The 25,607-nt window shown below is 43.2% G+C and overlaps 1 protein-coding gene across 3 annotated transcripts in view; it reads right to left on the bottom strand.

The window, feature by feature from the left end:
- Nucleotides 1–202: 202 nt before the first annotated feature.
- Nucleotides 203–25,607, bottom strand: part of nrip1b (nuclear receptor interacting protein 1b) — a 41,101-nt gene continuing 15,696 nt past the window's right edge. For 2 of the 3 annotated variants that reach the window (XM_053848135.1, XM_053848134.1), the window contains 2 exons: nucleotides 13,320–13,391; nucleotides 203–6,398 (listed from right to left, as the gene is read on the bottom strand). In XM_053848135.1, the coding sequence (XP_053704110.1) occupies nucleotides 2,324–5,938 (3,615 nt within the window). In that variant the 5' untranslated portion in view covers nucleotides 5,939–6,398; nucleotides 13,320–13,391 and the 3' untranslated portion in view covers nucleotides 203–2,323. Of the gene's footprint in view, nucleotides 6,399–13,319; nucleotides 13,392–19,565; nucleotides 23,322–25,607 lie in introns of those variants that run through there. The other variant, XM_053848136.1, reaches the window with a different exon arrangement.

Below are 25,607 nucleotides of genomic sequence, written 5' to 3'. Positions count from 1 at the left end.
TAAAGTCATGAATTTCATTGCTTCGGGACTCAAAACAACAGCTTCTTCAAGTTTGACCCCTGATTTAAATACCATATATATATATATATATATGGTATATATACCATATATATACCATATATATATAGTCATTTGTAGTTGCTACGCAAAAAAGCCAGACCAGCGAAACACAAAAAGAGGCTGACATGGACACCATGGGTCATGCATTTTAGTACTTTATTTTCAGATACCAGTGCAAATGAACACCAAAAAATAAAGCATAAAAAAATGAAATTATGTTTCAGGTCCTCACATGAAAAAAAAAGAAACATCTTCTTTTAATAGTTGCTGCTACAAATGTATTTCTTAGATGCACAATGCAGAGCTATGATTGTACGTCGATCCCCCCACTATAGCCCGCCCCCCCAGCTCTCGCACGGAGCTTTGTTAACCAGTAACAGAAAAGAAAATCACAAAAATATTCAATGCACGTTTACTTTTCCACACTTGTCATGACCAACTTGCTCAACAGTCCGCGGTTAGTTTGTTAAGGGACTGTTCGTATTCCGGACCGACTTCTCTCTGAGATAAAAAGACCTATTTTAAGACTTGACATTTTGCCCCATCACCAGTAGGGATACACAGGTAGTTCCCATGCGTCTGCATGCAACAGGCAGCAGTGAGGAGAGTCAGACATTATTACACAACACAGCGCAGGATAGATTATCATTTACCACATAGAGACACATGCAAAGAACAAACCAACCGAAAAAAGATGAGCATAACATCCTTTGCCTTTGTATGTACACTTGTAAGCATATAATTCATATTTACATCAGGGCCATAAAAACTAGGGTAATATCTTTTCTTCAACATTACAAAATAGTCATCTTTCATACTGAAAGTACTATTTACACAAATATATTCAACCATTGTGTGAAAATGTATTCATAACTGGAGATGTACTTCATGTATTCAAAATATCACAAGACAAAGTGGATGATTCAGTTCGTAAAATCAACCAAAAGAAAAAAAAATAAACAAAACAAGTACAATCAAAATAAGGAGATCGATGTCGGACACGCCCACAAAACTGTCTTGGCAATTATTCTGGGGGGCAGATACACACACAGCTGCTTTAAAACAACGATGTCCCTGTGGTCTTCATTATCATGCGTTTCTTTTGACATTTATGAATAGAGATTGCCACAAAGTAAAATGTCAGTAAACCACAACAGCTCAGAAAGGATGGAAAATAAATCACAAACTCTCAATCAACCTCAATATATAACAATACTGACATTTTTTTACTACATGCCATTAAATTATTCTTGAAAAAGGACACTGAGGACTCGCCTTCAATAGTGCAAACTCTGGGTGCTCATTTATATGAAACCAAGAGGGAAAAAGTCATGTGCTTCACACCTAAAATGTGTGTAAGGAAAAGTAGTGTGGGTTGAAGCAGGGTGGTAAGATACGTTTTTTTTTTTTTGTTTTTTTTTCCCCCAGACACGGCAGTCTTTTAACTGTTGCTCTAGAAACCTGCTTACACACAGTTGCTGAGCTGTGAGCACCACACACACGCTCCGTTGACCCATCTGCTTGAAATTGCACAATCTGCAAACGCATTACCCTGAATTTGCACTGTCGAAAATTGGTCGTGGATCTTTATTTAAATAAACTCAGGATTGCGATTATTCAAACTCACGCCTCCGACTTCATGAGTGATTATATTACAGAAACACTGGCGCTGGATTGCCGGGACGGCATCCTGAGTCCAACCGGCGAAGGGGTTCGCCATGGTCGACCATGAAGATCCCCGACCAGTTGGTTTCTAAATCCAAAATTGACAGCACGCGATCTATCCGCCAATGCCCCGATGGATAAAACGAATAAACGTGCACTGAACCCAGCGCTAACATTTTTTGGAGTTATCAATAATAAATGCAGCTCGAAATGTTCCTCATAAATGCTTGATGTCAGGCAACTTCGACGGGGAATAGTGATATGCCGCAATTCAAACACAACAAATAGGTGCTCAACATCAAAACAGAAATTTGCAAATTACAAAATTAAAACAAACAACAACAAAAAAAAATCAAGTGCATGACTTTACTGATGGGAAAGATGTTTTTAGTTGCTTCGAAATTAAAGTTTGTCATACCGATCGGCAAACCAGCTATTGAACATTAAGAAAGCATTTCGATTTGAGCTTTGCTAGTCTTTGTTTGCATTCTTTGTCTCTTTAAACAAATTTGGCAAGTCATTAGAAAAACAAACAAACAAAGAGCCAGTTAGTTATGATCTGCCTTGTTTTTTCGTTGTCGTTCCGTGGTTACATTGTCTACTCCGATGACTGGCTCAGCCCTTGGTTCTCGCGGCTGTGCTTGTCGTTGTGGCTCGGTGATTGTGGGGTCGAGCTCAGGTTCTGTTCGTAGGCATGCATGTCACTGATCGGCTCTTCTTTCACTCGGACCGCAGAATGAGTTCCTTCTTTCTGCTCCTTAATCTCCTTCCTTAGCTGGATGCTGCCTTTCTGCAACATGTAGTAAAGGATGGGGTTGGAACGAGACAGTCGCGGTGAGTCTGGGTTTGAGTCACACCCGTCCTCTTCCTCGTTTTCCTGGCCACTCCACCGGGCAGGGCTCTCCGGCTCTTGTTTGACCAGAGTAGGCGGGTCCCTTTTTTGCGTGACTGGCCATGGCGCAGGATGATGAACCCAGGGGCTCCGGATTGGGCTGTCACTCGTAGGGGGGGTGGGCAGTGGTCTGAGATTACTCGTAAGCCCTGAGTTAATGGGAGCAGGGGGGTGCCAGCCGGGCAAGTGAAGGAAGCTGTGGTTATGCGCTGGCTGACCGTAAATACTGCCATTAGCTTTTCCATTGGCCTGCTGGGGAGATGGACTGGATGCCCCATGGGGTGTCTGGGACATTTCCTTTAAGCAGTTGTCAGACAGAAGTAACTGTTTCAGTACATTGAAGCCCCGACTTTCTCTGCCAATGGCTTTACTTGGCGAACTCCTTGACAGAGTTTCCTCTTCCTTCAGACACCTTTGCTGATCCAGCTCTTCCTGGCCTGCAGGCGGGGAGAAAATGTTCGGGTCACCACTTTCAAGCGCCACCCCAGACTTTGCAATAGACTCAGTCCAGTCAGAGCACAGACGCCTCTTCTTAGGGCTTGGACTTGGAAACTCCTTCTGTTCTTCTTTTACTCTTCTGGGCAGTGACTCAACCTGCAGGGCAGCACTGGTGTAATAGGTAGCAGTCTGTTGCTTTAGCAGCTGGCTAAGGAGGCCATATTTTGCTATGACCTCAGCAGGCCGTGGTTCTGTTTTGATGTCCGGCTGAGCATCTGACCGTGGGCTATTTTTGCCGATGCTGTTAGGTCTCTTTCTGTTACCTAAATCATCGGCAATCACGGGTGTTGGGCTCACTTCATCCATTAGCTCTGTTTTGGGCTTAACATCCAAAGCTGGGCCATTTGAGCTATCACAATTGGATGCACTCAGACTCTTTTCATTTCTTTCATAGCACCCACCTGCCACCTCTACACTCCTCCTTCCCTCATCACTTTTCCTTTCCTTGCGACTCCCGGGAGATGAAGTTGAGCCTGTACCTAGCAGAAGCTGCAGTACAGTGCGCCTTTCTAAAAGGTTTTCTATTTGTGGGGAAGGAGGATAAACTTCCTTTCGACTAAAAGGTGTTCCACTACCTGATGGTCCTTCAGAGAGGGGAGTGCTCGTGGTCCTGTTGATGGGGGCATTTAGTCTTTCTAAGAGGGCGAGGGGCCTGTTGTTTTCAGTTTCCTGGTTCAGCCCTTTAGTTGATGGTATGGGTGGGGAGGGGGATGCGATGCCACACTGAGCCAGATTCTGTAACAGTTTACTGGCACTGAAGGCCGGCTCTGTTGCCTTCTCAGCAGGAAAGGCTTTAGACTTGCACAAATCTAGTGGACTTGACTGGATATGAGGGGAGGAATAAGGATATGGAGAAAGCGCTCCACCTGCATCGCGACTTTGCGTGTAAAGAGACTGAGCTGAGGCTCCGGACCCATCAATGGGGCTTTTCATTCTAGGTTCTTCCCAGGGAACCAGCCCCTTCGCCTGGCCGTGTGATTCAGAGGAAGCATTCAAATCAAGAGTGAAATCCTTCTTATCAGTGTGTTTGTTCATCATATCATTATTTCTACGCTCAAGAAGAAGCTGCATCAAAGTGACCTTAGAGTGAGATTTTAAATCGGGATTCATTTCAAGTTCATTGAGGTTTGACCCCTTCGATGCAGATGGCTCTGGTTTCCACTTTTTTAAAAAGCTTTCTGTCAGCTTGTCTAGGGAGGCAGCAGACATTGCTGTAGTGACAGAAGATGGACCAGTAAAAGCAGGTGACAATGGTATACCAGTGTGGGGTACAGTGGCATGAGGTGACTGTACCCCTGCAGCGGAGGTTGTGTACACAGTGGTGGAAGAGAGATTTGGGGATGAGTAAGAGGAAGGGGAGAAGGAGGGTGTTGTAGTGTTTGGCCTGGTATCTTGGGCTCGATTTCTCATTGAGAGATCGATTGGGGAACAGCAAGAATAAGAGCTGTCAACATCACTGCTGTCCTTGGTCAGGCTTTTCTCTTGTGTAGAACATTCACTATCTGATGCAACAGAAGACGGACCACTTTGTGGCAAGTTACCACAATTGTCTTCCAAGTGTCCATTTTTTGTTAGCTGCTTCTGGTTGTGGTTGTTGAGTAGGAGCAGAAGCAAGCTGCTGCACGTCTGAGGAGGCCGGGTAGGACGCGTGTCAAAACCTCTCTTTTCCTTTAGTGGCTGGGCATGAATGTGGTTGGCCATGTGCGGTGGTGTTGGTGGGGAGTTTTGGTTACGACTTTGCGGAAGAGGTGGACTGCGAGGACTGGACAGTGTTGCCTGGGGGAGTGTCGCTGTTATTGTGGTTGGATTATTCAATCCATTTTGGGTTGTTAAAGAGGCGAGTGCATCTGTAGCCACGGGGTGGGGCACCCCTACACTTGCGGGCCTTTTCTCAGGGCCAAGTTGCTGGTTTGCCATGGCAGCTAATCTTTCACTTGCAGACCTGCCAGACAGTTGAGCTTTAAGAGCATGTTCTCTGGAATATTGCTGAAGATGAGCTTCACTTGACAGCAAAAGAGCAAGTTGACTACAGGCAACGCTTGGTTTTGGAGAAGGTGCTGGACTTGAGCGTATTTTAACCATATTCGCTACAGCCTTTAAACGCTCTGCACAGGAAACCGATTCAGAGGCTGAGGGTGCAGGAGGAGTAGCGCTGTGTGCGGACCGAGGTGACTCAGGGGTTCTGTCTTGATTTTGTCCTCGACGACTGTAAGGTGTATTGCTGTGATTTTGAAGTTTGCTTTTTCTCATTAGACCCTTTAAACGACTTGATGCGGTGCCGTACACAGGAAGTGGCTCTCTGTCCACAGATTTGTCCACAGATGGGGCCTTGGATGGAGAGGAACACTCACTTGGGGGTTTCACTGTGTTCTGGGACAATGCCACACTTTGAAGCCTTGAGCTGAACGACTGCAGCAAGGAAGCCAAAAGAGTGCTCTCTCCCCCTTGAGGAGAGCCTTCTAAGGACCCATTTTGTAGACCTCTGACTTGGCCATTCATCTCCGCTGGTGGGGTACCAATCCGCTGGTTCCCTTGGTTGTTCCAAGCCTCAGAGCGTAGCAGACGGGCTTTTTTCAGATGCTGAGAAGCCCCATGAGTGGGCCCATTGGTGCCTGCCTTTGGCGCAGTAGGGCCATGACTGGGCAGTTGGAAAGAGCCACCCACTTTCTCAGCCTGTTCTTGATTGCTATGGGCAGCTTCAGACCTTCTACTTGCCGCGGCCCCAGGCCCGGCCACCACTGGATGCATCAGTAAACCTTCCAGATAAGTTAAAACAGCTGAATCCTTGTGTGTCTCAGGGCCAGGCTCCTCCCCATGAGTCATGTTCAATACTAGGATCTCCTCGTATGGTACAGCACTGCTACGGGGAAACAAATATCCACTAGGTCATTTGGTTGACAGTGGCATGCACTTCTTAAATACCAAAGTGAGGGCAGCCAGATGCACAGTGTGAGCTTGCAGTGAGAGGGACAAAGATGCAATGCTTGAACGTGATCCTTCTCAGTTGTGGGCACAGTCAGCAGTGTGGTGAATCACCAACTATGTTTGGAGGCATTCTGGGACAGGTGAGCCTCCCAGGCATTATTGTATGCCTTTAAACAGCATAGGATCCCAGTGGGCCCAGCTTGAGGCTTATGACAGCAGCAAGTGAGGAGTCAGCGGGATTTCACCACAAAGATGTTTACACATTCCGGGGCTCTGGATGTTTGGGATGTCTGTCCTAAGGCTTGGCTATGTTTCTGTCAGTGGCGCCTTTCAGCTTTGCAGATCTCACATTGGGGACCTATGGAGGAGAGCGTGAGACAAGAGGATGGGGGAAGAGACAAGAGAAAAAAAAACAGTGTGAGAAGCAGGGATTTGCACGGCACAATATCACATTCATTTCTCCACCTTGTCTGCCATCTCTGTTACTTAGCAACATTTCAGATTGACTGCACACAGCTCCTTCTCCACTCTGCACTCTCCCCTCAGCCACCGAACAGACGACAAATGTAGATTAGGTCTGATTGGATCCAAATTGAAAATTCAAGCCTACTACCTTGAAAACATTCAGGTCCTGAGCTATAAGCCCTTCACAGCATTGTCTTTCAAAAGTGAAGGGCCTTGTGAGAGCTGTGAATAATTTCTTATAGGGCCTGTCATTTCAGTGGATTATCCCCCCCAACCCACTACCTCCTGCTCTTTATGCACTTAAGCAGCATCTCTCACAATGTGAACCTCAGTGCACACAAGCTGGAGCCTCCCATCCACTTACCATAATGCGTACAAGAACCAAGCTATGCTTAGATGACAACAGAAAACAGGTGACTATCATTTGAATTTACTCATGTATTTATCATCATTTTAGAAAGATTTGATTTTTCTGCTACACGGCTAATGATCAGAACGGTTCCCTTCTACTTGTATTTCAATTAATAAAATAAAATATGAGTTCAATATACGTGATGTACCGGCAGACGTCCCACACACTTGAATGTGTATGTGTATATTTGGGGATGAGGGAGGCTTTAAACAAAAAAAAAAGGAACTTCTTACTCAACACTCCAGAAAGGACAGTGCCGAAAAGTGACACCGGGGTGAGTATTGTGCCAGTTACCATGACAGTGTCAGCGGTGATGCCCTCAGAGACCTTTGCTCTGAACCCTGTCAGCGTGGTTTCCGTGGATACAAGACAACTCAGACAATCCTGGCTGAACCACATAAAGGTTAATTAATACAAAGATTCCACCTCACCCCAACTGCCGCCCATGTCCTTGCTTAGTGCTGTCCTCACCTCTGCTGGCTGTCTAGAGGACCAACATGGGGGGGTGGGTCACACAATAGGACAGCAGCTTTTGGTTATGATGAAAGGCCGTGGCAATCCATGTCTCCAGCAGCCTAAATACTTAACTAAGTCTTACAAAGGGCCAAAAAAAAACAAGGCAGGGAGCTTTTTATGAGGCCATAATCCATTTTTGTGGCGTCAGGCGGCCGTGACATTAAGGTCAACATGGTTGTCCTTTAAACTTCACCTTGAAAATGAGCTGGGATTAGAGGTTGGATTAAGGTTGACCAGTGCACAATTAAGTCTGAGTAGCAGTTGGAAAACAATACGCTTAGTCACTTTAAGACCTGTTCAGGTCAAAGGTCCGGGTTGTTCACGATAAACCATAATGTCTGTCATATGATATTGAAAACTAAAATTGGCCCACCATTATCAGTTTCAGATGAAGGCGCTGTACAAACAGTTGACCCAGATCTGACAACAACAGAGGCCAACCTGGTCACACTGGGCCATCTGACGTCTGCTGTCATGCTAATCTTAGATGCTGTGGATTAGGGCTACTTTCCCGCCAGTGAGCTTAAACCCATTTGAATAGAACGTCCTTTAACACCACGTTTGATCTGCATGGTAAACACGTACACATGTGTACCTTAACAACACTTCCTATCTGAGAGACACTTAAGTGTTGGTTAATCTTTCCAGGCCTTTGAAATTTAGTGATGTATTTGCTGAAAGAAGCATCATAAGAGGGTGAAAAGCAGATAAAAAAAAACAGAGCAGGGGAGTTGCATTCATGAACCTCAAGCTTTCATTTGACACCAAAAGGCAGAAATTGTGACAAAGTGCCTAACAACATCAAGGTTAAAAAGAAATATGTCCTCTTTCCAGACAAAGCTCTCAGCAAATATATGACCTTAAGATTGGGAGAGCTGTCCTCTATGCCGAGTGCCTAAAGCGTACAGGGCGTCTCTGTTGCCCCTTCCGGCTCTGTGAAGTGTGCATTATTATTACATTATCTTCCTCCGGTGTATACATTGAAAATGACCTTACACATCTGTTAACATGTCATCTCATTGGTAGTGGCACCCAAAAAGCCTGACCTTCACCCCTCCTTCCCCCACCATGGGACGCAAAAGCACCAATGAGCTGCTTTACGGTTTCTCTGGTGATTATCTATTATCCTTGACAATGTCAGCCAATGACAGAGCCGGCAACACTCAACAGTGATTTTTACCCCTTAAGTCAGATGTGGACTGAGGGAGAGGCCAAGTGACAGGAAGAGAGGAGAGCTTCACAGGGGTTTGGGGCTTGTTTGTCCTACTTCTCTACAACACCAACACAATTGAAAAGAGGTCATCGCATATTTCACTTGTTCAAATGAAATATCGAGAATAAAAGTGAGTATTTCACATATTGAGAAAAGCAGATATTCATCACCTTTTTGTCACTTTGTTGGACCTTTATGGACGCTGCTTAACAACAAAGTTTGTTGGTGACAGCGGCCCTTGAGCCCAGTTGTTTCATAAATTGCAAGCTACTTCTGTGTACATTCTATATCTATCTAGCTTCTAGACTACGACATGAATGAATGTTGTATTAGCAGTCACATCCCGTTTGAGTACAAGGCTTTACAGATTTGATTTATGAGACACCTTCTGAAGAAAAAAACATGTTTTAAAGCCTCCCAGAAAGTGACCTGATGGACAGTAAGCACCCTGTTAAAGTTCCTCGCAGGACATCTCAATATCATCATAATGAAAACCAGTTCAAAGAAATGTTAATCAGCATTTGCCTGTCCAGAGCAGATGTCTTGTTTTAAAAAACAAATATTTTAACACAAAATAACCTTGACGGCCAAACACAAAATATGCATACAAGACATTTTAAGACAGTCTTTATCTTAAATAAAACCTTCCTAAAATGACCTTAACTGACGGGTAAGGTAATCCATTTCAGCCATTTAAAATGTATGAGACTAAACAAAAGAATTAAAAAGGGGACGAGTCAGAGGAGCTGCAGTTAAAGTCACGGTCATTCATGTCGCCCAGGCTTTTCCACTTGATGCAACAGCTGGTGTCCATGCAAAGCTCTGAGCGTTAATAAAAAGTGACAATGCTGCCCAAGCGGTGTGTATTACTAATGTCTGACACCAGCCTGGCAGATGTGTTCTCCCGGCATTTAAGGGGAGTCAAGGTTAAAAGAATTTAAAAAGGAGAGGCAATGCCTAAACACTATTATATCATGTAATCTGTAGTCCATCCCTGAGGCACCAACTCAACAGGGTGGCTCACTTACACATGCGGTGTGACCGCTATTTGTAGATTTAATATGGCCTGACGTGATTAAATAAGACAAAACATAAGCTACCTGACCGAATGCAGAGCTCGCCACAAGTGTGGAAAGTTGAATTAAAAGCGCTTGTTCACCTTGAGAATGGTAAACAAGTTTAAAACATGCGACCTAACAGCAGGTGAGATGGAAAAAGAGAAGGTTTCGCAGATAAGTCAATCAGGACAAAAGCAGTGCTGAAATGCAATACACAGATATGCAAACGCCCACACAATGAGAACTAGGGCACTGTGACCCACTTCTTAGGATGCATTGACCAAACAAGTCATGCACGGCACACACGCCCGCATGTGTGGACACAGAAACCGGTGGATGTAGCCCACATAAAGGAAATGTGATACACGAAAAGTCAGACCTCTTGTGTTAAGTAGCGCAGGCTATCCATTGGGAAAAACCATCCTACTCACCGCACTCGTCGAGAGGAACAGTCGGTGATGACTGAAAGCTTAAATCAAACCAAACGGGAGCTGATTTTTTTTTTTTTTTTCTTGGCCTCGAATGCGTTACACGGGGGTGGATTGGTCTTCAACTGGGCTCCGGGACAAAGAGGTCATGGGGTTGACAGCGAGTATTAGAAAAAATCAATTCACGTACTGGCATGACAGCAGGTATCTAAAATGACCCAAAACTCTATTTTTATTTCACACCGGAATGCAGGATTTTAAGTTCACAACATTCAAAAAAATTGTGCCAGCCAGAAGCCTCAAATGCATGAATTACCCACTGCCATATAACCATTAAACCCAAACCAGGAAGAAACTATCAAGTGATTTAATAAAATGAAACCATTAAAAAAACAAACCATTAAACATCTAAGATGTCTTGTATACTTTTTCCACAACCTATTTAGTTAACTACTAAAATTTAAGAGGGGCTGTAACTTTAGAGCTAGCATATGTCAAACACAAAATCCATGGGTTGACTGTCGCCCGGAACTTTTGGTTTGTTCTCTGCGATCCATACTTGACTGATGCCTGAACACCTGGCTTCAACCCAACCCAAAGCACCTGGCCTGTTTGTAAATATTCATTTACCATAGGTATTTTTAAAAATCCACATAGGTAGGACACTCTGGTACACACTTCCTTCTCAAAGAGGAGTCACAAGAGCACGAATGAGGACGGACTCCAAACGAATCCGGCTGTACTGTATCATCTCTTCTTTCACCTAGCAGGCACAAGTCTGTATGGATGTGCTTGCAAAAATATTTGTGTCCATAGTAAATATTTGTGTGCCATTTAGAGGACCCACCCAAGGGCCATTTCCTGAGAGGCCGTGAATTAGAGCATCAATTAAACACACACACATTCCTTCTTAATGAGCCGTGTCTGCCATTAATCTATACCTGATTCATTTCTAATGGGCTCAGAGGTAATCTTCTGCTTCCATCGCCTGCCCAAAACGCGCCTCATTTCCATCCCGCAACAACACATACTGTCAATTTGTAAACACTGCTGCTGGAAATAGGAACAGCTGACTGCCCCGTGGCCAACATGCCAGCAGCACGACTCAGCGTTCGAAGCAGCCTGCAGTGGTGATGATGTCCAAGGGAAATGGGCCACTTTGCAATTGAGATCAAATGTCCCGCTGTCAGGCGGCCCTGGAAGCTGGATAAAACCAGCTAAAAACCTTGGCCTTAATGAATCATTTCCATAATATCCTTGGCATCAACCCTAAAAGGACCATCGCCGTGAGTCAGCAAGATGCTCGCCTGGGTTAAAAGAGTATTGCTTTTTCCCCCCTCTGAGTCATTTGCAATGATTCGAAGTAATATGGCGCTTGACAGATTTCTTAATGTCTAAAAAGGAGGAGGACACATCTCTGCTGTGTCTTTCATGTTGCCCTCATTAATTTTATTTTCTCACTTCCCATGATCCCCAACGGCAGCTCTGATGGAATCAAAGTTAGAAATCACTCTCGATGATCATAAAAGAAAATGAAGCAGAATCACAAAGCCATGTTAAAACGGCAGGTTAATATATTTGTACCACGACAATTGCAAGCCAATTTTAGACTTCAGTTTTAATATATTTACCTGCAGCGATTCTCTGCTTCTCTATGAAGGGTGCAGACAATACTTTTCAACACATAAAAAAAAAATAAACTAGAGCAACTGTCAACAACTGGCACAAGATGGCGACTAGAATGCTAAGAGAATTGCAGCTTAACGGTCTGTTATTGGCATGTTTTATTCTACAGTGGGACGACTAACCCTGAATCAAATTCATTTGGAAACATGTGGTCAACTTGAACAGCGTAGCTAATTCACCCAAAACAAACAAGCCGGATTTCAGGCACAACATGTCCTTTTATTCAGAGTGACAACAAACGGCCCGTCGTCCACAACCCACACCAAAAACAACAAGCAAATTCAATAAGCTAGCGTCTCCATCTAACTCCCGCTCCCCTATTGGTGCGCGTTATAATTAAAGCGACACACTGCAAATTTGGGTATTATAAATTAAGAGTGCACACTGAATTAAGAGAATATTTGGGAGCTGAGATGACATCTGACTTAAATATGGATGCACTTTTTTAAAGCTACAAAGCGTCCTGTAACACAATCACCAAGCACCATGATGTTTGCTAATATTTATATCCAATTTAACCTGACAAGTTAAAGCGAAAAAAAAATGTTTTTGGTTGCCACCCAAAAATGATTCCAACTGTGAATGAGCAGCTAAATTGATGAATTTAAGTTCAATATCGAAAGGTGCGCCACACGACCAGGAAACCATTCCTCCAAATTTGACACAACATAATGAATCTCTCACATTATTTAGTTACATTTAACCACATTACAATTATGTGTAACCTTTTCAGAGGAATGCTGGAGCTGCATCAATCCAGCTGGCAGGGCAGAGCCGAGTACATGCCAACTAACAGGAGACTTCAATAAGATTAGTCTGATCCTGACGCCCGACCTAGTACTCATGGAGCAGGGACCGTCTAACCTGACACAACAGGCACACGCATTCACAATTCACATATTGTCCACCTGAAACCCAACCGCTATTCTCACTATGGTTTTGGCTTACGCTGATAAAAGCGGCAACAATAAGTGTTTTTTAAGTCTTTTCTCCGCCCTGTTAAGACTTGGAGAAGACCCAAGTGTGGGCTTCAGACAAACGTGCTATTGAAGTTAATGTTACAAGCTTCATCTGATTTCTTCTCAGGCAAAACAAAAGCCAGCATGTTGTTGTGATGGAGATTACCATGCCTTGCCACGATCATAGCAAACAATTAACAAAGGAACACATCAGTTTAATCTAAACTGTGCTAATTGGAGATTAACGCAATTTAATTCACAGTCATCATTGCCATCACAGTTGCGCTGTCAACATTGTTTCTGAGGCTCTTTTATGTAATATTTATAGAACGCATCAAATGTATTACAAACAACTGAAAAGAGAATGAATAATAAAATACATTAGTGATAAATTTGAGTTGCATTGACAGACAACAGAATGATTATTCACAGTAATATCATTCATGTTTTTTTTCCAAACACACATGGCTGCTGTTGAGATGATAGTATTTTTCGATTACTGTCTCACATTGTCACAATTCAAATCATGAAAGGAATCTTACCATCAAATCCAGATTCCACGTCACAACGCAGCAAAACGGACACTCCTTAAATCTTCACAATGTTGAAACATTCTGGAAATGCAGAAAAGAAAACAGTACGTTGAAATTGTAGGAAAGCATCTCAGCGTGACTCTTGTATATATAATTCTACATTCAATAGAAATACAGTTTGTGCCAGAGTTGTTGCCTTGGACACTATCTAGGAGGTTGAAAACATGTCTGGTGCCAAAAAGCTCATAATCTCTCTGATCTCCAGGCCTGAGCCAGCAATATGTGTAAATTCTATTGAAACTTTGTCAGCTTAGCTGTCTCTTTACATTTAAGCCGCCACCTAAAATTCTCCACTACACTCTGTCCCCGACTAGAGCAGAGATGTTGTCGGACTTAGCCGGCTCTGATCTGTAAGGAATTATTACTGAGCTGGAGGCCTCATATTGTAATGCTTTTTTTGTGTTGTCTGACTTATGGACTGCGTTTCAGGGATGGATTGTCATTTAAAATGTGTAAGGAAAGCACATTTTGACGGCTAATAAAGTTGCTCTGCTGTCAAACAGCCCAGTTTACTGGGGGTCAGATAAAGGAATACACTATGGAGGTAACTGATATTAAAACAATGTTATAGTGACACATTTTAGAAGTAGAAGCATTGTAGAAATAGGAATGCAACAACTTGTTATCTTAGCATAGATGCATGGCTAACATGCTCCAAATAATTTCATCACCAATAAACAGACAAGAGTTCCATGACAGCTAACAAATCAGACAAAAGTTGAATAAAAGAAATTGCCAGCAGTATATTGGTTTTGAAACATTCCGCAATGGCAGTCGTGCGGCTATCCCCTCAAGCACCAACCCAAGCATATGAAATATATTAAAAGATATAAATAAACAGATTTGATAAGGAAATATTGTCACATGGAAAAAGGTTCGGGAGCAATATTCGTTTTTGAGCAACAGCAATAACAAGCCAGGCTCCACGAAATATAAATCTAATAAACTGCATTTCAACCATGTCCTTTCCAAACAGGTGGAGATAAGACTGCGCTCGCCTAATCAGCTTTCAGTGGTCACATTCCTCAGTGAATAGAGCATTCTTGATTTAGGCCAGGCCACCAACAGGCTGTGAATATTAAAATGTGAGCGGAAGCAGCTGACTATTGACGACGCAGGGCACGTAACTGCGGGGGCTAAAGTGATTGCCGTAATTGACTCGGAATTGAAATCTCATCTGAGCAGTGACAGGTTTGAGGAATATATGTGTATAAATGTGCATTTGATATTCAATTTATACTTAAGGCACTGTTAAAACGCTGTTCCTCGCAATAGTCCCATCGTAATAGTTGAATATCATCTGTGTTTCAGCCCTTCAAAATATTTTTCATTTTTCCTAAAGGCAAGTAGTTTGTCCATCCACCCATCATGTCCACTATGTTTTTCATTTGTTTTGATTTGTGTGACAAGCTGTGTGTGACTGACCAAAAGTACATCAGATTGGGGTTATTTCATGGTATCCCTTTCTATCTCAATATCAATATTGCTTTTAATGTCACATAGCCCTCAGTTTGGGCTAATTCAGGGTTTCCCGCAGCACTTTAGATTTGACAAGAAGAACAGCTCCCGCCTGGACTGTGGTGTCCCAAAAAAAAAAAAAAATCCAGTCTGTCAGTCACCATCTCACACAATTGAACCCAAAGTTGACTAGAGGAATTTGTGGGAAACTACTTGTATAATAACAGTATATTATTCTGTTTATAGTGTAGTCCTTTTGTTAGCTCACCCGTTCCCTCAGAATAGTTAGGTACTTATTTCCCCCTACACTGTTCAAATGTTAAAAAGAAAAATTATATGAATAGCACATATTGAAGGTTTGGTCTACAACACTGAGTCAACATCGGTTCTTATAGCGTACTCAAGAAAATACAACTAATTATATGTAATAAGTATATAATAAGTGGATCCAATCCAAAAGTCAGTTTTTGTTTTACAACAATAAAATGATTACTACATTCAGTCTTTTATGGATCAAATTCTCCTCCCAGCGTTGGCATAGAGGTGTAAATACTCGTCGCTACCGCTTCACACTGAGAGGTAGACCACTGAGATACGCGCAGAAGTCTCTGGTGATAAACGTACAAAGCCGGGGTAAAAGGTAAAATCCACACTAAGCCAACTGCCACCACGCCGAGTTTGCTGCGGTTGTAGGGTGAGAGAAGACACCCATCATGCTCTCGTACCTTGTCATCCTTAGCTGTGGAGGCTGATACAGGTAAAGTGCAGTAATCAATTTGCTCTACTGGCAGCGCTGCTCCTTCGGAATACTAAACAGGCGTCCGCCCTCCCCTCCTTGCCTCCATCCCGCCATCCCTCCGCCAACGCCGCCCCCTCTGCCTTTCTCCTTCCTTGTTCACCTTTCTCATGACTTGACACCCCCCGCCCCCCTTGTGCCCCAGACCTGACCAAATGTTAAAGGAGGGCGGGCTGTCTTCTGCACAGATAACTGCTGCCACTAATCAAGCCTACGTGCACCAGGGCGTGGGATTAAAGGAGCTTGCACAGCTTGACTCAGAGACTCTGGTGCACACACACAACTTCAAATATAAGATACAGAGGAGCCCGGAGAAGAAACACACACACACACACACGAGTAAACAACACAACAACAGTGAACAATGTGGCGCCCTAGAAGAACACACCCAAGAAGATTAGATCTAAATTTACTCCGTCAGTCAGAACGGGGACTCTGTGGTGAGCCACCCATCTGTATCTCTCAGAACACATGTCACGCAGGGAAGGTGCAATGTTGTGCGAAAAAGAGGAACAAACTCGACAGAATTGACAGGACCTTAATTCCTGTTCGTTTTTCATTTGGAGAGATGGCTCACAAAGAGGAGGGGATGGGGGACTCTACACCATATCAAACACAGCAAAGTTGCCTGGAGGCTGTAACACAGTGTCCTCAGTGCTCCTCCGCACGCGCACAAACACACACGCACACACACTAAAGGGAAAGAAGTGTGACCGACAGACAGTGAGAGAGACGCACCCAACGCTCGCCTATGCATCAGCAGGGATATTTCATTATGTACATAACGAGTGCCATTAATCGCTCTTAACAAGAGGACACAACCTCACCTTGGCAGTCTCACACACACACACACAGCAGGAAGGTGGAGGTGGGTGGGTGTGTGGAGGGGATCTATAGTACAAACCCAAATTAAAATTCAACACACTCAAGGATTTGCCGCCTCCTTTTGACCGACACTGTGGCCCGGGGGTGTGAGCGCGCAGGCATGCCAGCAGCCATATAGAGGCTGCGCGTGTGATAGACACATAAAACAAGTGGGAAGAAGAGAGGAGGAAGAGGAGAGGATGAAATACATTTATAAATAAAAGCAGGGGGAAATGCCGCAGTGGCGGCTGCCAGCAGGGGCTTGTGCCCTTGACTTTATGACATGGGCCAAGGGGGGAGTGGGGAGGTGGGTGCTGTCATGTGACACTTGTCATTTTCCTGATCACCCTTCTGTCTGCTCCACCACCTGGCAGGCCCCCCTCCTGAATCCCCCCACACCAATATTGCGCCCACCTTTGAGCGACCTCATCTTCCACTGACCTGATGCTACTTGCCCCCCCCCCTCTCCTCCCGACACCTATGCCCACAGCTGCTCCCCCTCTCTTGCTCCGCCCCTCTGCGGTCCTAGCACCCTGTCTGCCCCACCCCTAACGCTCACCACCCCCCCACAACCCTCTTCCTCCCCCGCGGCTGTGCAGCAAGGTCAGGCAGGTCACTGTGTCCTCATCTGTAATCCGCTGCCATTCGTCAGCAGCCCCGGCCCAGGCTGGAGGAGAGAGAGGAGAGGAGAGGAGAGGAGAGGCAGGCACTCCGACGAGGGGAGAATGCCCAATTAGGCAGCTGTCACACACACACACACACACACACACACACACACACACACACACACACACACACACACACACACACACACACACACACACACACACACACACACACACACACACACACAATAGAGAAAGTAAGTGAGGGAGGATGCAGAATCAGCCTACTGTCCACAGACAGAGAGGGGACTGAGGGTCAACAGAAATACTTTTAGATGTGCCTTTTTTGGGCGGGGTGTGCAAGTGTGCGTCTATAGGGGGTCAAGTACAGTTTACACACGTATGGCCGTTACCTAAGGCTTGTCAACTGGAGGTGAACCAGGTCGAACACACTTTTGGATTCTGACAGGGGAAATGCAAATAAAGAGCTCAATACATGATGGAACTCTACCCCATGTGGACCAACTTCACCCTAGTAGTTAACAACTGGACACCCAAAACTAGTGCTATCATTTGGGAGTGGGGAAAATACCAATAAGCCTAATAGTGCTGCTCTTCTGAGACACATGTATCACTATACCTGCAGTAAGCATTGACATTTCCTTTTTTTTTAAATGTTGTATTCCAAACCAATGCAGCTTTATTGACTGATCAAGTACACAAGTAACTGTACAGTGTTTTCAGGACTTTACCTTGTTTAAATGAGGTCACTCACAACAAAAACATGGAGCAAAAACACCTTTGCGAACCAGTAGACGACAACTACAAGTCTTGGAAACTGCTGAAACTGCAAGTTGCCTTTATTTGGGCTAAACGAAGCATAGAAAAACATGTTGCAGCTTGTTTCTGGATCTTGCTTCACCACAAAAATTTAACACTATCTGGTTTCTTTTTTTTACACCGGTTTGCCAAAACCCCAGTTTATATGACACACTACTTGACTTGCTTAAGATGCCAACCTTAGCCTTCTCAAATGTTTTGAGGAAACAACAGTTTTACTTTCAGCCTGGCAAATTTAAGCTACCTCCATAAGCTTTTAGAGGACCTAACAGGACATCTAAAATTCACTCGCTCAACCTGTGCTGCTTTTATGATCTTGACTGCGAGCTACGTATCAATCTTAAGTCTCCAATTGAACTTATTAGTGGTGATCAAGAAGGCCGACAACTCTCTCACACTCCTCATAGCTCCAACTTCATACAGAGCGAGAGCAGAGGAAAGAAGTGTGGATTTAGTATCCTCTAATCAGCTGCCACGCGATTTAAAAAGATGATCAGACAGACCCAGCGTGAGGCAGTCTCTCTGGGACTCCCGGTCGTGCCATTTAAGTAAATCCAGAGGCCGAGTGGACCCTGGCTGGCGGCTCAGCGGATTGGAGGGATAGCGCCAGACTGAAAAATCTTTACAGTCTTATACCAGCAGCAGATATCAAACGGGTGACAAATATCCCATAATTGGATCATTCATCACCAGAGAACACATCTGTTTTGAGTAATGGGAAAACTAATCAGCAAAAATGATACAGAGACGACTCCATGCCAGGCACAGGGGAGATTTATGCCGGGGCAATCCACGACTCAAGCCTGTACCTATTGATTGTTTAGTCTAAATGCTTTTTCATTTAATCAGAAGAAAGAGTGGAAATGGTCCACTGCCAGCCCGGCCATGAACAGGTGTGATAGAGGGTCCCGGGGCACGGGGTGGTGCAGGGGAGGGGGCGTCTTTTCTTCTGCGCTTTTCTGACTCGGCTCAAATGGCAAAGTTCACCAGGGTTCAGTGGCGCTTCAAATCCAGCTTTGAGTGGTTAGTGTTCAAAGGGATTGCGTCACAAGTACAAGAGACACTTATCCAGTAAAGCCTGTCTGAGAAGAAAGTACTGTTCATATGGACTTAGAATGGATGTCACACATATAAATGTCTTCAAACCCCGAGAGAATTCCTCGGTGGTTCTGGTCTGATCTGTCTTTTAATGTTGGACACACAGGAAAGACGCGCAGGCAGAAGGATAATGCCTTATAGATTTTTCATAGAAGAGCTGCTGAATGTGCAGTCGTGATCCCGGTCTACACAGTTAGCTCAACACATATTGAGCTATAGATCTGAATACAAAATTTAATAAGAAATCCTTTTTATCTTACCAAAAGTGTTGCAGCATTTATAACAATAATCATTACATCAGTTCACGGATAATGTGGCAGATATTTGTGGTGTTAAAGATATATAAACCCTATAATGACTGACAGTATTTGCATTCATTAAAATGATTGTAAAATAAATAAAAACAAGCATAACTACAAACAATGCCTCATAAATGTCGCAAAAACATTCTATTCTATAATAGAGTTAAATTGTTGGTATTTTGTTTGCTATTCATTTGTTAAAATGTCATGCTAAATGCTAAAAGGTCATTACCATTAGACACTGATGAAGAAACTGCGTGACTGGTTTCCTCTGTAATTGTCCTTTAGAGGCAAACGTCCACTGAGAACATGAACAACAAGTATGAATCCGACTGACCGTTGTCAAATCTATATGACAACAACTGCTCTTTCATGGGCTTTTGTAATGCTGAGAAATTGATGTCAGAAAGGATGCAGTTTAATCATTTAGTCTTTGTTTTCCAAGCATCAAAATGTCCTCCATCTTTGTGGGCAAAACTATAAATCAATGAGCAGCCAATAAAACTGATTCAGAGTTCTGTCAAATGTCATAATCAGAGGGACGAGCAAGGCAGTAATGGAACTAGCGATTAAATGGCTATCCATGGGAATCAGCAGTTTTGCTGGTGAGATACGGCCGATTCAATTAGACGGTCAGATACGGCAGAAATCTGGTCAGCAAACTCTGACAGTGATTAATAACTAATAAGGAACTATTTCTGAGCAGACTGAAAAACGGCTGCGAAATTTTGATTGCCTTTATTTATGATATTGACTTACAATACAACACTGCGCCAAATGACATCCATAGTTACCTCAATAATGAACTACATATTGAACCACATTGTTTACTGTATATTATCACAACTTGACCCAGGTTTCTTGAGAAAATGGAACTTCAAAGCTTGAAAATATAAAAGAAAAAAAGCCAACCAAAAGACAAGACATATTAACCAAAATTAGCTTAATGTGTACACTATATATGCCTATTTTAGGGGGGGGTATCTTTTTAATTTAAGTCAGACTGTTTTATGAGGATTACAATGTAGGTATTATATAAAAAAAATATATACAAAAATAAACAGCCAAGATGCACTATTTCAAAAACAAAATGCTTTATGTTAAAATATATTTAAAGAAGTATAATACGATGGTGTCAATAATAATAATAATAACAATAATAATGTATAGTAAATGTCTATGAGTTTATCACATTTAAATTAAAAAAAAAGAAAACTAAATAAAAGTGGCATGCGCAATATGTAACATTGTTAGGAAACTGTTCTAAAAATAATATTCAACAAAGCGTTATTCACTCATTAAACATTAACAACACAATACTATAATGGCTTAGAAGTATCTCAATATATGTCTCTAATGCAGAAAGTTTTACTCAGTGAAGTTGTATCAGAAATATCAAAGAGTTCCACTCTAAACAGTTCACTCATGGTATGATTTGTAATCCATCGTTGACGTCACATGGACCAGACTGGCCCGGTCAGACGGTCGTATATGGCCCAGGGGCAGCACACTAAACAGATCTGTCCTGAAATGCTCCTTTTTGAACAGACCACACACTAAGTGGAGATAGATGAGCTCTGAAGAGTTTGGTTTTAACTACATAAAAAAGAAACAAAGTTCACCGCGGCGCTCCGTTGGGAATACTAAAGTAATTCATCTGTACAAGTGCAAGACTCCACCCTCATCTCTGTGATTGTTATTATAATGACTCAGTGTTTCGTCGGCCAGTTCTTGCCTCACTCTTCCAGCACTGAAAGTACCTAAAGTGCTCCCAAAGTCTAAAGATTGTAATCTGTGATGTCATATTGATGCATGGCCTGAAGCTGCTCCATTAGCCAGACTGACTTTGTAAGCTCAAACAATGTCTGCCTGCACTTTTACATCGACGAGGAAATTTAGATGATAGTAAGGCTATTAGTTCTGTTCCAGAAAACAGTCTTATCTCCGTCCAAAAATCGTCCACATTACATTCACCTTGTACCACCACATTCACCTTGCTGGTGTAAAGCCATGGATGGGGAGCCTTTTACAGTTCTGGCACTGGCCAGTGAACAAAATGAGTAGTAAATAAGTACATTTAATGAAGTTGGAAATGCACTGGAATCTGACATATTCATGACGTCAAGGTGACGATTTCAAGCACATATGAAAGACTACAATTTCAAATTAATTAAACACCATCATCAGGGGCACAAACAACTGATCCAAACGCACACTGGACAGCTACACGGACCAAATGCTAATGAGGTAGTTCAGAACCTGATCCCAAGTTTATTCAGATACAAGTGCATTACAGTTCCTTACATGTGATTAAGGCAGCAAAATGACGCAAAAATATCACGCAGATGTAGCATACTTGTGAGCCGACTTACCAAGTAATATACACAGTGCGTACACTTCGGTTTGGTATACGTCCTAAAGCATAATAATTACAGAACTACCTCTCTAAACCGGCGCTGTCACGTTAAATTCCCAGACAAAGGTAACTATTTATCCCGACAATGCAGAGCCCTAATGGAAGAGTAACAATAGCTCAGTGTCTGTGTCCCAGTAAAGCACCACAGTGTGACAGCGAGGCTGCACGAGCAAAGACCCAGAACACCCCCAAGCAGTTAAATGGAAGTCACCCATTATGAATTATACCGTTAACACCTGTTTCTTTCCTAATTTGCTCACAAGTCTTACGACATGTGTGAAACACCTGATGCTAAAATCCACAGTTTAAAATCCCAGTGGGCCTGTGGGCTGACACGCTTTAAATTTTCTTCCCGCGGTGCCACTGTCGGATGTTTTAAGGGTGGCACAAAGCTACATTTCAGTGTGAAGTGAGTTACTTCATCCCTCCCAGTGTTAGGAGGATCATTAGAAATAAGATTCAATGGAAGTGTTAGGGAATTGAATCATGAATGAGAGCTCATAAAGACAAAACAATAAAAGTGTTTTGAGGTTGAAAAGGTACAATGCTGGCGTCAGAGAAAATTTCAGATGAAAATAAAAGCCTTGTAATACTGAATGTTTCCATGGCGCTACGGCATATATATTCACAGACATTAAACTAAGAGAAGCTGTTTTAAATATATCTGTTTGCTTTATTATAATGTAAAATCTTGTACTAACTAAATATGGCTGCCACGATGAAAGTTTCTGGGAGAATGAAGTCATTCTGTACTGCAAGTTAATTCTACAATCTGTTCAGGAACTAAGTGAGAATGTATCTGCAACTTTGGCGCAGCAAAATGATTTAGGATAGTGAAATAAAATGAACAAGCTGAATTAGCATTTTGCGTTAAATAAAATAGTAAACAAAACATTCCAAAATATCCCAAAATCTGCCACAAAAACAGAAATAATGACGGAAAAAAAGCAACTTTATTTTATGAACCAAGAAAAACGTTTCATGAAACATCTGCAAGTATGACTAAGAAAATGATATGCCTCATTCAAATGAATTCTCTCTATCATCGACTAAGTTTTAGGTGAAATGATTATTATGCTCGAGCAAATGGAGTCGCTGATTAAATTCAAATCATCAATTTCGTTGTTCCTCCCATCCTGAACTTGAGCCAGGGCTAATTGGCGAAAAAGTCCAAACTAACTTAGATGAAAGTAAACTTGGGCCAAACTCTTCTAATGCAAGTGTCATTAGTGGAGTGTTCTTTTAAAATAACTTGGAGACATTTTTCTTCCCAGCGCTTCCTCCCCTGAAGGCTTATTACTGTGCCGCTACCATTCTCTCCCATACATACGGTATATAGAGGCTTTATGTGTATCTGGCAACTACAAAGCCGTTATCCAACCATCGCGTTGCAGTGTGCTGAGAGACAAAGACACACTCATTACTGCCCTTCAAAAGCTCCTGGTCTCATAAGAACTGCCTGTGGATGCAGACACCAGAGGAGAAAGTTATTTAAGGAGTTAATGGTTGATTTTCCCCTTACACGTCAATTCTGGGTGGTGTGTGACTACATGTGTGCGTCTGTGGTTGATGGCTTACTGCAACCACCCCCCCCCCTCCTCCAGTTCCCCTTTCCTGTTCCTCTTTAATGTCACAGTGCTGGCTCATATGACCTTGAGCGGCAGCGTTGGCACGGCAAGAGCGAGAGCTGCCTCGCCTGCGGGCGCCCTTGAACTGGATCTGCAAGACAAAAAAAACCCTTCATGCAGCCTGATAGACATCTCAGCTCTCCTCCTACACCCCCCCACCTAACCTCCGTCTTTCTCCCTGACTCTTTTATTCAATCTACGCCACCCCTTATCTGTTCCCCCTGGTGGGGAGAGATTTATCAGAATGCTGTATCTTTAACCTCTTTATCAGACTAGGTTAGAAACAGAATTTCAAAATGTCTGACTGGCCGGTGCAGATTTATTTTAAACCCCCCCCCCACATCTCCTTTTCCGCTTTCATGAACAAGACCAGAACTGATTCAGGAAGATGGATAGGTGGCGTGACAGTGAAGGCGGCTTTATGGAACACACCTGGGTACTTCTCACTCCCTCTCGAGGTGTTGTTTACATAAAAGGAAATTCCAGACTACTTTTCTTGTTCAGAGTCAGAGCCACCAGCACAGAGTGACCTGTAGCTCCAAAACAAATATCCAAGGATGAGCCACTCATTCATAGCAGCCAATCGCAGCCCTTAATTCAGAGAGGAGGGAGTGTCCTGCAGCCAGTGTTTTGACAGGTTGATGATGACCTGCTGGCTTCCAATGAAGACCTCTGGAAACTCCAGAGTAAACAGCAGAGTCCAAAAGTCCAAAGTCTGGCTCCACACTGTCAAACTGCCCTTTCATGAGCTGATGGAAGTCTACTGTAAAAGCACAATAGAGAGCTTTTATCGGTGTGTAAATATTGCAGCACCCTCGCAGCGACTTTGACGCAGGTCACCAAGGTTCAACAAGTACAGTAAATATTTGTATTGCACTCTTAAAAACATACATTTCCCCAGCATTCAAAACATGGAGTCATTTAAGATAACAGTAAAAAAAAAAAATCAATGTGCAATGACAACTAGTCGTGGTTAGTTAAGGTCATGAGGCAGATGAAGCCAATTGCAGTTGTTATTCCGGAAGTGGCAAGGGTCAAAACAGGACACAGAAAGACAGTCACACCTTACTGAAAGCCAGGTAAAGACAGACTTACTCAGAGCCTGTGTCAACACAAGCACCATGAAGTGCACCGTTTCAAGAGTTTTAACAGTTTTCAGTATAACTATACACAATGTGGACTGCTGGGTATTTCCCCAGTACAAGCATAAGTCAACATATTAATCTGAATTTATGTTTAATTCCAAAAAACATTTGAAACTTCTGGTAGACATCACACTCCAGAACGGTGGCTCACAACAGCAGACTGGACAGGCTGAGTGGACACTGCGAGAGCGGCTCGGCCCTCCCACTGCTTCTCTTCATGTCTGACCTTTCCAAATTGTAATATTATCACGTCATGTGCAGCCTTTGCTGGAAACCATCTGCTAAAGACACTGCGGTGCCTCTCTGTCACCAAACTAACAAACAACAACACTGGCTTAAGTGGGCCAGTACCGGTTCTTACGCCCTTCTGTTCAGGGCGTATCACCTTCCAACACAGAGGAAGACGGACGGTTCCACACGTACACACCTCCTCAGAGGCACGTTGTTGAGCGACACCGACAGCCTCCGCAATTACCGTTAAGGGGCTTTTGCGCAGAGACATGAAGTTCTAGGGGCTAAGAATAACACGAGACAGGTCTGCTGAGGAGCCGGGGCACTAAGAAGAACCGCTGCATGTACTAACCCGAGTGTCGCAGCTAATCCAATCCCCCGACATGTTTAGCCCCACCCGGGGATATTACGCTGTGTTTGTAGTGTGACACCTTTGCTAATAAGGTTGTTTTCACACATAGCGAATCCAATATGATTAACATTGACTGGGAATAAACCAGACGGGCATAAACATCTTCTGTTCACACAATAACATCTTAACTTAAGAATGAAAAAGGGGCTAGTTAGCCTTAAACCAAAACAACCTTCCGGACCCTATAAGAGATAATACGTAAATAAGTGAACTGAAAAATAGTAAAAATAGTAAAAGCAATACTTGTGATCCATTCCGAATGCCTCATTTTGAATACTTCCACATTTTGATACCACAATATATTGAAGCTACTTCAAACGCAAACGCTCATATTAGCATGCAAGTGGTAATACAATGTGTAAAAGCCAAGCTTGAATGAGACACAAGAGCCTTTTCGTGTCTCATTCAAATTGTAATGCATTGCACTTGTTTCTAAAATACA

This window comes from Synchiropus splendidus, chromosome 17, assembly GCF_027744825.2.
Source record: "Synchiropus splendidus isolate RoL2022-P1 chromosome 17, RoL_Sspl_1.0, whole genome shotgun sequence".
Taxonomy (NCBI): Eukaryota; Metazoa; Chordata; class Actinopteri; order Syngnathiformes; family Callionymidae; genus Synchiropus; species Synchiropus splendidus.
Note: the sequence above shows the minus strand (reverse complement) of the source record. Positions and strands in the feature narration are given on the sequence as shown.